The 12300-nt window shown below is 40.7% G+C and overlaps 1 protein-coding gene across 1 annotated transcript in view; it reads right to left on the reverse strand.

Annotated features, from left to right (window-relative positions):
* The window catches only part of arhgef17 (Rho guanine nucleotide exchange factor (GEF) 17), a 69652-nt gene that overhangs the window by 20123 nt on the left and 37229 nt on the right, over nucleotides 1–12300 (reverse strand). The window contains exons 2-3 of the mRNA XM_028571506.1: nucleotides 4847–4924; nucleotides 106–288 (exon numbers count right to left, since the gene is read on the reverse strand). Coding sequence (XP_028427307.1) covers nucleotides 106–288; nucleotides 4847–4924 — 261 coding nt within the window. The remainder of the gene's footprint in view (nucleotides 1–105; nucleotides 289–4846; nucleotides 4925–12300) is intronic.

Consider the following 12300-nt stretch of genomic DNA (forward strand, 5'->3'; position numbering starts at 1 on the left):
TCCTACTACTTGTAAAGTTCAAACTCATAAGAATGACACATATGAATTACATATCTTAATATTAAAGATAACAGGAGATGAGACTTTATTGTCATCTCTACTCACGGATTGAATAAGGATGTTTCCGACGGTCTGCCTATCGTGCCATTGGCTGACGCAGCCGGCGACTTGCTCGAGGAAGTGCTCGTGGTGCTCCAGGATCTCCGGGATCTGGTAAAACATCTCGTCCACCAGCAGAGGGTCCACTATGGAGCCGCTGTCCTGCTGTTTGAGAGGACGCATGTAGCCCTGAGGGGGGACAAGACAACCACAAGTTAGTTACAGGCCATTTCAAATCATTTAAACGTACAAAATGCAACTTTCTGCCGCAAGGGGTCTCTCAACCAAAACAATGGACGGTAAAACTGGACTTTTGATGACGTTGGGAAGTTGCGTGGAATTATGGGAGTTTTTAGTGTTAAACACCTTCGCTGCCGGTTAGAATCGTTAGAACGCTTCAGTTCACGGACGAGTTTACCCGTTCAAGTTTACCCGTTCAAGTTTACCCGTTCAAGTTTACCCGTTCAAGTTTACCCGTTCAAGTTTATTCACGTTACGTTTAGTAACGTTTATTCATGTTATTGTAATAAAATAGCTGCAGTTTCCCCAACATAATTACGTTTTTCTTGATTAAATTTGTATTTGTAGCTGACCAGTTAGCTAGTGAGCCAGCAAGCTAACAGTAGCCAGCAGCTAAAACACAAAATATTTCACATATCAATGTCACCTTTGGATGGTTTCTACACTGGGGCGGACGGGGTTTGTTGTAACGCTAGCTAGCTACTAAACGAGGCTGAGAGACGGGTGTGGGTGGGGATTCTCGGGGAAATCTCCGCGATAGCGAGCCAGGACGTTCGATGCCTGTTGTGCAGCAGCAGAACATCTCCCAGCTGCCCGGAATTATCTCCCCTTCACTTTTCAGTAATCTTAACTTTTCGTTTTGGTGCTTAACCCACCTTTTGTCGGGTTAATTTAGCTAACCGTAAAGACAGCTAAACGCGAAGGGGGGCAAAATTCGGTAGGGAGGAGATTTTCGGCACATACACCGGTAGCGCTACGGAGATGTAGCTAGCTAGCTACCGCTATGGATGTTGCCGCTGTTGTGACTCGGTGCTGGGTCTGATATAGTTTCCCGACGTTTAATTAAACTGCCGTTAGCGTCGTAAGCACCAGGCACTGGAGATAAGTTCTGGCCGGGGGGATGCTGTAATGAAAGTTGCTGGCTGATAGCTGAATGGGGGCTAACGGTAACTAGCTAGCTATATGTACCGGGGCTGTTGTCAGCTGTCATCCCGACTGAGTCTCTCTGCGCCGGGGGAGTGAGGCAGACAGACCGGGGTGTGCTACTTTGGCTAAATTAGCATTAATCGTCTATCTACAGCTAACGTTAACATTACTAGTGAAGTTATTCGTGGGTTAGCTCAGTCCTGTTAGCTGTGGTCGAAACAGTCATACTAAAAAAAATAACTGTATTAGTGTGTTGAACGATGTTGTAACCTCATAATGTTACCCGCAAAGCTTTAGCATCAACATTAGCACATTGTAGTAACGTCAAGCTGGTATCGATATTGAACTTTCAAAATAGATAAGGTCTCTGTTGTATTACTGTGATAAAAAGTGGGATGTAATTAATCACAAAATGATGCTGAATGGCAAAAAAAAGCAGTATTACGGTTACAAGCATTTTTTTTCTGCAACATTGTATGATTTACAATTACTCTTGAACGTATCATCTTGGTGCCAGTGTTCTGACGGAAGTTAGAGCAACTGGAGGGTGAAAGGCATTGACATATATACAATGGACCAATAGACCCCGTTGCTCTGGACGGAGACCAGTGAAAGCTATTAGAAGCACTTTTCCGGTGATGGCCAGCTTTACTGCGCAGCCTCCAACTGAGTGAATGTGACGTGAGCAACGTGTCTGAAAGTTGTAAGTCTTCTGGTAGTTGTGCCAAGAGAAATCTCAATCATTCCCAATCTTACAGATACGGAGACTGTAGGTGTATGTAAGGAGATAACATGGGCACAGGCTAATTATTGATCACTAACATGCTAGTTAACATTAGTAATTAAACCTAAACATTTCATGTAAGTCGAAACTGCCTGCGAGCTTCTCCTGTACTATACGGTAATTCCTCTACTGTGCGACAGTAAGTCACTTGGTTATGACACAATCGTTAGCTTATTTTTACAAAAACGTCTGCTATGGAGCTATAACGTGAGGTACAAGGTAATGGAGCCTTTTATACATTGTCGTGTTTCTTTATAAATAAACAATGGACAAATAGAGTCTTTAAACGCTTCAGATGTAAAGTTATTCGCAGTCAAGTGACGTAAAAAAAAATGGCGGTCAGTGTAATGCTAACAAGAGGTGATCGCTTCGTAGCAACAAAATGGCGCCATCGGAGGTTTGCGTTCTGAAGCAAAGCTTACCCCCTTGGTGAAAGGTTATATGACGCCACTGATGGGCGACTAAAGGAAACGTGCCGTGTCTGCAAATAAAATAACCGATTTCTCTGGGTTTGACATTTGGTGGAAACATTTGGGATAGTGTAAGAACACAACTCATAAAAATATATAACATAGGTATGGTCATTTTTAGACATTTTAAAGCAGAAATGTTACATATTGTACCTTTAAATATGCACCAAATTAAGATGGCTGTCAGGGAAATTTGTTTGACAAATTTCTAGCATTGAGAACTTTGAGATGTAATTATTGTCATAGCTCCTTTTAAATTAGCTACTGTATGATGATTACTATAAGTGTTAATATTGGATGTTATCAAGATGTAACTGCCAGTGAATGTTGGCAGACATTTTGCTCCAGGTTTGGTAACACTTTCTATTCAGTTTTTTTTCACCAAGTGGGAGATAGAACTCAGGAATCACTGACAACTCCACAAATGCAGTCTGAACAATATGATGTGAATGCACATCGGCCATGTTGGCGTAAATGCCACAGTAACAAACAGATTGAGCTGCATTCAAGTAGTTCCATCAAATTTGTGTCTGCATATAATTTCACACCCTTTCGTCCTCCTTTTCTCCTGATGATTAGATTTTCTTTTCTTTTTTTCTTTTTACTCGGGCCTCAAGGTAACTCCATACACACAATAAAATGGACTTTTGTAGATGAATCAGTTTTTCAGCAGCGCGTGACACACTCTGCCTCATAGACATGCACACAGCAATCCATTAAAAGCTGAGGGAAATTTTGAGATTTAATTTACTGTATAAAATGGATTCAAACCGATGTGACCCGAGGCTCCAGAAGCTGTTCAGTCCAGTCAACTGTGTGCGGCTCACTGCCTGACTCCATGACACATTTGATGACTAATCCAATCTGCTGGCTAAAACTATTTGTTTTGAAGTAAGTTGGGACACAGATATATGTTTTAATGCAGCAGTGATTCAGCTTCCTTTAACTAATTTATCTTAAAAATATGTTACAGTCAATAAGAGTCCAGTAACTTTATGTCACAGGGAAACATCGGGTTCTAATGGAAGCTTCCTACTTTTAATTCAGATGGAGCCACACACAGTTTGATAAAGACAGGATTGTTTTTGACTTCTTTGATAATGATGATCTCTTTATCAACAAGTGCCTATGAAAGGCGAAAGTATCTTCTCAAATGTCATTGTTATCCTAAAGATGTGACTATAATTGTCGACTCTGACTGGAAATTAGTCGACTAATGAATAAACTGTGAGAGGGTAGCTCTAGATTAGTGGCCTCCAAAACCTGCTTCCACAGAGCTACTTGCTCTGCATCTTTTAGGTATCTCCCGACTCCCTACTACTGTGTAGTGTTTTAATGTAACATTATCTAAAAGTCAATCCAATCTGGTGACAGCGATTATGTCACACATAATCGATATTGATTCAATATTTGCTCTTGTGTTAGTTCCTATGAACTACAATAGGCTAAAATGCTAAGTATGACTGTGGGGGATTGGAGAGTCGGTGATAGTTACAGTGTGTGTGGGTCTGACACTACGTGCGACATCTTTCACATACATGTAGGCATTTGATCCAATGTTATTATGAAAACATTGATTAGTACAGCTCATATTAATTTTTTACGTCAGACCAGGTATTTGAGACCATCCCAAGCCCCTCAAAAAAGAAACAAGGAGAAAGAGTCCGATTTCAACTTTGGGAAGTGCCGCTGTAGAGCTGTCTCAGCTGAACCACATCTGACACCCTCCTTCAGGGATCTGCACTCTCACTGCAGTCACCGTGGTAACACTTACTTTCCCTTTGTCGCCATGGAAACACAGCCCAGGATTATTCACTTTGTGGCCACACACACACACACACACACACACACACACACACACACACACACACACACACACACACACACACACACACAGAAACACATGTAAAGGGAGAAGCGCAGAAAAATCAGTGTGCATGTGGGATGCGCGTGCACAATCCCAACCACACACACACATTTCACACAGATGAATGCAAGCACACACACTGTTCGCCCACACACCGCAAATGGTGACAGGTTATACAACAGGGGATGGTGGTGTGTGTGTGTGTGTGTGGATAATAATGCTGATGACAGTGAGTTGTGATGGGGTTTGCAGATTAGCCTGACTGAATGACAATAAGTGGATTACATAACACCTTTGTTACCTACATTTGTTATTTATGTCCTCAGCCATCTGTGAATCCACCATGTTGTGTATGTGCGCATGTGTGATGGCAAAACGCAAAAAGGTGTGTGCCTGTAAGTGAACGTTGCTCTCCTATAACACCAGAAATGTAAGAAGTGTGAAATGTGTATGGGTTACCTGAATGAGACTGCGTAATGACTCCACATATGACTGCTCTGTGTCCAAGAGGGTCATCATCACATGTTTCCTCATGTCCTGTGAAAACAGAAGAAGGTGGTCAATCATCACTGCATTTACAGTAGATTTATCTTATACACACATATTCATACCGTCATTAGTTAGAGGAACATTCTACTAAAGAATACAAAATGTAGACTGCACACAGCACTCAACACACTGATATACACCTGTGCCTCCATCGTAACACATAGCCATTTAAGACAACAATCTTGTTGTATGCAAGCCTTAATTCTCAAACCCCTTTGTAGTGTTTTTAATCAATTATTGGTCTAATGTGCCTAATCTTCTTGAAGAAGCAAAGTAATCACTGCGTACTTTCTGACTTTTTGGTTACTACCACGTTAGGTTCCTTCAACTCTTTGATTGAAATATCAGATCTTTAATGTCAAAGACATTATAAACAAATACAGAAAAGACTGCAAAGATGTTGTCATTGTTGCATATTCAACAAAAAGCCCAACACATTACGGCCGAGAAGGAAAAAGAGAGAATAAAAGCGAGAGACAAAGAAAGACAGATGACGGGAAGAAGGGCAGACAAAAAACAAAAGATTTCAGAAAGCGAAAACACCAAACATTTAAAGTCAACAATTGAAAGGTGTGTGCTATAAAATGTACAAATCCATCCCTCTTTTCTCTAGTTATACTGTAATGTGACAAAGTCTATCCTATGACTTGAGACAGGCTATGCGTATGCGTGTGTGTGTGTGTGTGTGTGTGTGTGTGTGTGTGTGTGTAAGACAGAGAGTGAGAGGTGGGAGAATAACAAGGGGAGTATATAAGGATCATGGAACAAGTCAGAAATATTATCTCAGGGGTCTCAGGGGAGTCTCCCAAAATATTCTGGTTCCATACACGACTTGTAAATATCAATCGGAGCCACAGGCAAAACCCTACGGTGCATATGTAACCACAATGTCTCTCACTGTCTTTTATACACACACACAGGCCACAAAAACACAGGAGGGTTTTTTCCTTCCTCCCTTGCTCCGCTCTGCCAGCACCACTGTGCCCTATAAATAACCGTAACAATAACTTCCCAGAAAGGCCATGTTTAGTGTTTGGCATCTAAAGTGATCCCAGGGGTGCTGTGGGGTACCACCCGAGGGTGAAAGTTGGTGTGTGGATGGAGGAGTGTGTGTGTGAGAGAGAGAGAGACAGAGACAGAGAGAGAGAGAGAGAGAGAGAGAGAGAGAGAGAGAGAGAGAGAGAGAGAGAGAGAGAGAGAGAGAGAGGGAGTGTGTCAAAAAGTGCATCAAAGTAATTGCGAGTGGAAAACCTGCCTTCTAAAATGAGAGAAAAGCATTATTGTTTTGTTTTTATAGTAAACGTTAGGCTGACGTTAACCACCAGTGACTCATCTCTTATCCAATTATTTTTTCACAAGATCCACACTGTTTGCTCCTTCACAGAGTGAGAGATGTAGTCCAAGTCTACTGTACCCTGAGATATAAACACAATGGAGTGGAAGGAATAAAAGAGGGAAACACACAATACCGCAGTAATCATCCATCTATACTCCCCCAATTACCCTCCAAATAGGGACACTCATCTTTCTGGGTAAATCTCACACCTGCAAATCTAAATAGATGGACTTAAAACCCAGGTTTAATTCTTTTGTTGTCAAGCTCTGACAGTATTGCACCAAAATTAAAGATGTGAACAGCAATAAGCTAAAAAGACATTCAATATTTTAGATGAATTAGATTTCATTTGAATTTAAAAATGAACTTTAATAAATGGTCTTCAATGGACTTAATACACTCCTGGTTTGTAACAGTTGTTTCTGGGTTTTTGTAAGATTAATTATGTACCTCTTTGTTATAAATAAAGACAGTCAATGTTGTTTTATATTGTTCAATTAAAAGTTCACACTATCAGAAAATAATGGAAAATCTTCAAACGGCTTGTTTTTCTAACCATCAGCACACAAAAAAAATAATATGCAAGTATATGAAATAGGTAAACCATTTTGTATTATTGATTAACTATTATAAATATCTTGCAAATATTCACAAATGTTTGGCATTTGTGTTGAGTGAGTAAAATGATAAATTATTGTCACATCATTTGCCGTCTGTTAATTACCTACTTAAAGGTGCTCTAAGCGATGTTGGGTAACGTTATTCTTGTTGACGTTCAAAGTATTTTTCAAACAAAACAAGACTAACTCGCCCCTCCCTCCTCCTCATCCCGTCCCCTCCCCTCCCTTCCGTGCTTCAGCGAACTAAGCCCCCCCCCACCGCCCCAACCCCCACCCCAAATCCTTCTTGTCGGTTATTGGCTGAACGCTGGAACACGGTTTGTTATGTTTGCATGGTCCAGGTTGGCCACTTTGTTTTTGTTGGCGTTTGTGGAGCCTGGGCTGTCTACAGAGACCGCGTCTTTTTACAGTATGTTCAGGGGACCGGCAGCTCGTGGATAGTGAGGAGATGTTTGCTGTATGTGACAAAAAAATGTTGTAGCCTAAAAAAACGTATGACATCGCTTAGAGCACCTTTAACGGTTTCAGCATTATATCTTACAATCAATCAAACCACTTGTGCCAACAGATGATAACTTGTTGAGAATAATGCTATCAAACATAAAGCACAACTGCATTGCTAGACAGTAACTACAGTAATCTCTATATATTTGAACTGCAGTGCTCTCTCAGAAATACTACAACCTGCAGTATTTATGTAGTGTACAGTATATGTAGTAAAAGCAGGATTCTCCCAGTAGCTGCAACTGCAGTGATAGATGCTGTTTCAGTCAGCATCTCCTGACAGTGCTGCACACGCACACACACACACACACACACACACACACACACACACACACACACAAAAACACAACAGCCTCTGCATGAATGTCTCATGCAAATTAAATCTCATTTACAATGATCAAACTGACGAATGCAGAGGAACTCTTTTCTCACGACTGCTGAATCATTATTTGAGGTCTCCCTGACAAAAACACACAAAACTGACTGCTTTCACTACGAAACAGGCAAACAAGCACATGGGACACACACACACACACACACACACACACACACACACACACACACACACACACACACACACACAAAAAGTGATTTGGACTCCGTTAATAATGATGGGAACAGGATGACAGGAATAACACATGTACTGTATGTGTGTAACAATGAGGTAAACAAGAAGGAAAATGTTCCTCTGTTCTGTGCTGGTCATCTTTATCTGATTATACACACATGCACACACACAACATGGTGCAATAATGCTAGGAATGCTAGTTCTACTTTGCTAGCAGGGTTACCATAGGAATCCCAGCTGAGAGGCTGAATGGTCACAGGAAAGGCTGGTCTCTCACAACAGCAGAGCTGAAGACAGGACACTCAGTCCAGTCTGAGTCAAGCCACAGACCAGAGAGCCCAGTCAGCGTAATAAAACAACAGTCACACACTGTGTGGTGCTATAAGGACACAAGATGAGTCACTGTTTTCCCATCTCATTTCTCCCCTGTCCAGCTCACAAGGTAGAGGTTGGGGAGTAACGCTAGTCTAGTTATGTTATTTGATTTCATTGTTTTCACGGTTTGTTTAAATTCCAAATCAATTTTATCAAAGCTGATAAGAAAGATGGACTAAACCACAAAAGTAAGAGCCAGGTAGTAATACACTGAAATTATCTTTAAACAATCTTGAGCAAAGCAGTGGCAGGGAGTTAAGCTGACACAGGTGTGACAGAAGTTTAACGAGCCTAAGCACAGGTGTAACCAATACCATTAATGAGAGCTACATTCCACTCACGACACCTGGCCTTTTCTCTAATTTATAAGAGAAACCTATTAGTCTCGTGCTGCCTTCCCATCAACCTTTTTTTCAACGTTTTTGACGCCACGTTTGTTTTTGCTTTTTCCAACGTTTTAAATTGTTAAATTTTTCGTCTACACATTTTCTACATCCCATATTTTCTGATACAAAACAAAAATTTTAAAACGGGTCAATGTGACCCGAAGTCAACACAAGGGTTACTACGTCACTACTACACTATCCACATATTGTTTGCGGTTGCAAATTCCGTGGTAGTTCTCGCATTGTGCGGCACATTGTGCTTCCACCTGGAATTAAATGTGCTATGTAAATAAAGTTTTGCTTGCTTAACATGCTTTGACATGTATTGTATGCAGTCATGCCAATAAAGCCACTTAAATTAAAAAATACATATATTTATTACTTGACTATATCAATTAAAAAAATGCAGTGAAAAAGATCCAGCTCTTCAGCTGGCAGAAATGTCTCTTTTTAGGGCTAGATATACTCCAAAATGGCTTAGACAGTGGACATAGTTCTGTTTATACTACATTAGGCATCTGCATATGCTGGCATGTATGATAAACATTTATATCACAAGAACCCTCAAACTATATTAGTCACATGGGTGCAGAGTATAATTTGGGCTTTAGTACACCTGGCACAGAACTCACAGCCCATTGGTTGTTTGCCACCACTGACAAAATGAATATCAAATAGAAAAACAAAAAAATAACTTAGAAACTCAAAGCCTCGGCCCTGACACCTGAAGCCTCATGAATAAAAAAAGTGCGTAAGATCCATACTCAAAGTGTATGTGCGCATAAAAAAAAAAGATAACGTGGGCCAAACCTTTATAAATTACAGTCCACATGGAAACACGTGAGTCAGCCTTATATCCCACCCTCTGCACGCCCACATTCAACCATAAATGGTCAATGCAAAGCACCTCATGAATGTCGATGCACAGGCACAAATAACACTGCTGGTTTGAATGTTTATGATAAAGTGGATTGTTACATTTTAGTCTGTGTCAGCTGATAGGCTGATGTACATAGCCAGACTGACTGAATGAGGGTGTGTTGGTTGATCTGATTTAATCCAGGCATTGCAGGTGTTGACGGCGGCAAACCACACGTTTCTACATGGAGAACACTACTGAAGACAAAGATGCTGAAAGACTATTCTTGTTTTCCCACAACACAACTTTTGTAAATAGCAGGAGAGGCCTGGCTCCAGAACGCGAATTGAAACAGCAGCTGGGTGAGTCAGTTTAACACAGCACAACCACTCTTAGGTGGGAAAGTATACACTCATCAAGGCCAGTTTAGGTCTCCCTCTTACGTCAAATGCAACACGCAGGGAAACAGAGACAGGGGGAATAATGTTACCGGCGAGGCTAGCCTTTAGTAGCCGTGTGTCTTTGTTATATGAGCCCAGGTTAGCTTAACCTTGTAACAGGATCTATAAGTAACTTGTAATATAAAACTGAAATGTAATCATTATACGTATAATGATTCCTGTCACATTTAATTTCTACAATCTGTTGGTCCGGGTGATTGTATAAATTTGGTCTCAGCTCATTTTGGATTATACATAATATATGCCGTTGCTTAAATATCTTTGTAATCAAGCATGAATAACTAATATTGCATGCTATATATATATATACTGTATATATATATATATATACTGTATATATATATATATATATATATATATATATATATATATATATATATATATATATATATATATATATATAATGCAGTATCTATCTTTCATAAACCTAAGGAGTCACCTATTTTCAGAGCTCTTCAAATCACAGCTTCAAATTATTTGTAATCTGATAACTTTGATCTATTTAACCACCCAGATCTTAGGAATGATGTGGCCTGGAGAGCAAGAATGTGTTTGTGTAATTTAATCAGCCCAAAACAGCCCAAGCTAAGATCTGTTTAGAGAGACAGGTCTGTACATCACAGCCTGCTCATTTCACAGAGGGGCACAAAGAGTATGCCATAATATGTTAAAGGAACACGCCGACTTATTGGGAATTTAGCTTATTCACCATAACCCCCAGAGTTAGAGAAATCGATACATACCCTTCTCATCTCCGTGCGTGCTGTAATGCTGTCTGACGGCTCCAGCGGCATCAGGCCAGCACAGAACATGCAGGTGAATGGTTCCAGCAATCCTACTGCTCCGAATAAGTGACAAAATAACGCCAACATGTTCCTATTTACATGTTGTGATTTGTAGAGAGTAAGAATATAGTACTTGGGCGGAGTGATATGCTCGCAGCAAGCCTGTCTGAGAATATAGTTCCCGGTTTGTTTACTGTTAGAAGATGGCTGTGTCTCGTGTTACGTTGTTTTTTGTACACGCTGTGACTCTACAAATCACAACATGTAAATAGGAACATGTTGGTGTTATTTTGTCACTTTTGTCACAATTGGGAGCAGTAGGCTAGTTGGAACCAGTTACCTGCAGGATCTGTGCTGGGCTAAGCTAATGCTGGAACCGTCAGGCAGCGTTACAGCACGCACGGAGATGAGAAGGGTATGTATCGACTCGTCTAACTCTGGGGGTTACGGTGAATAAGCTAAATTCCCAATAAGTCGGTGTGTTCCTTTAAGTATCCGGTAATTCTTTTCTCTAAGACACACAATTCACAATCTCGAACGTTACTCGGTAGTCAGGGTTGTAGCCTGTGGCATGGCGGTAACTGTGACAGGATAGATGATTCACAGGATTCTGCCCGTCACTTATTAACACTGGAGGAGATCTGAGAAGAAACCCTCGACTGTGTGTTGGAGAGAAAGATCTGAAGTGTGTACAGTGTGTGTGTGCGAGTAGTACAGCATGTTCTCATAAGTCCCTCTGCGAGCTCTGGTGTCTTGATAATGGTGTGGACACAGGGGGTCCATAAAGTAAGTTATTTGTCACAACTGCAGCCAAACATTACAGCATGACCGTAAAGACAACATAAACCAGAGTCAGAGCACAGGCAGAAACTATTTTAGTTTCATGTAGCCAAGGTCATGCGGTGTATCAACTACATACCGTCTGCCTTTGCTGTGAGTGTACTGTATGTTGTTCTGTACACTCTAATATAGCACTGCTACTACTGTGTTGCAGCTTACTTTTTGTTTGTATAAAACTGTACAAAACCGTTGCTGTAATTTTCCTCATGGTAGTTTGACAAGGCCACACCTTGGCGTTTGAGGGCTGCTAAATGAGAAAAACTGAACGCCATACAAGGTGTTCAATTGTAGAATGTAATTTATTCATTATAGCATAGACAACAACCTTTCATCCTGTACCTGTTTTGTACACAAAATTTAGTATCTAAAAGTGGTATTTTGTCAATGTCAATTCTTTCCAAGTGCCGCAGCTGCTTTTAATTTTGGGCCATCAAATATTTTGTAAGGTCACTTCCTTCTCTCTCTGTGACCTACGCCGCCGACAAAAAGACTGGGACACAGCTGTAAAGACTGCAGCTGTATCACTTTGTACTTAAAAAAAAATCATTTGTAGCTTCCTACAAATGATGTAAAAAAAAATGATCTTGAAAAAAGTTCCCCAAACCCCATACGGTTTGAGATCTGCGCTAA

This window comes from Perca flavescens, chromosome 3, assembly GCF_004354835.1.
Source record: "Perca flavescens isolate YP-PL-M2 chromosome 3, PFLA_1.0, whole genome shotgun sequence".
In the NCBI taxonomy this organism is placed as follows: domain Eukaryota; kingdom Metazoa; phylum Chordata; class Actinopteri; order Perciformes; family Percidae; genus Perca; species Perca flavescens.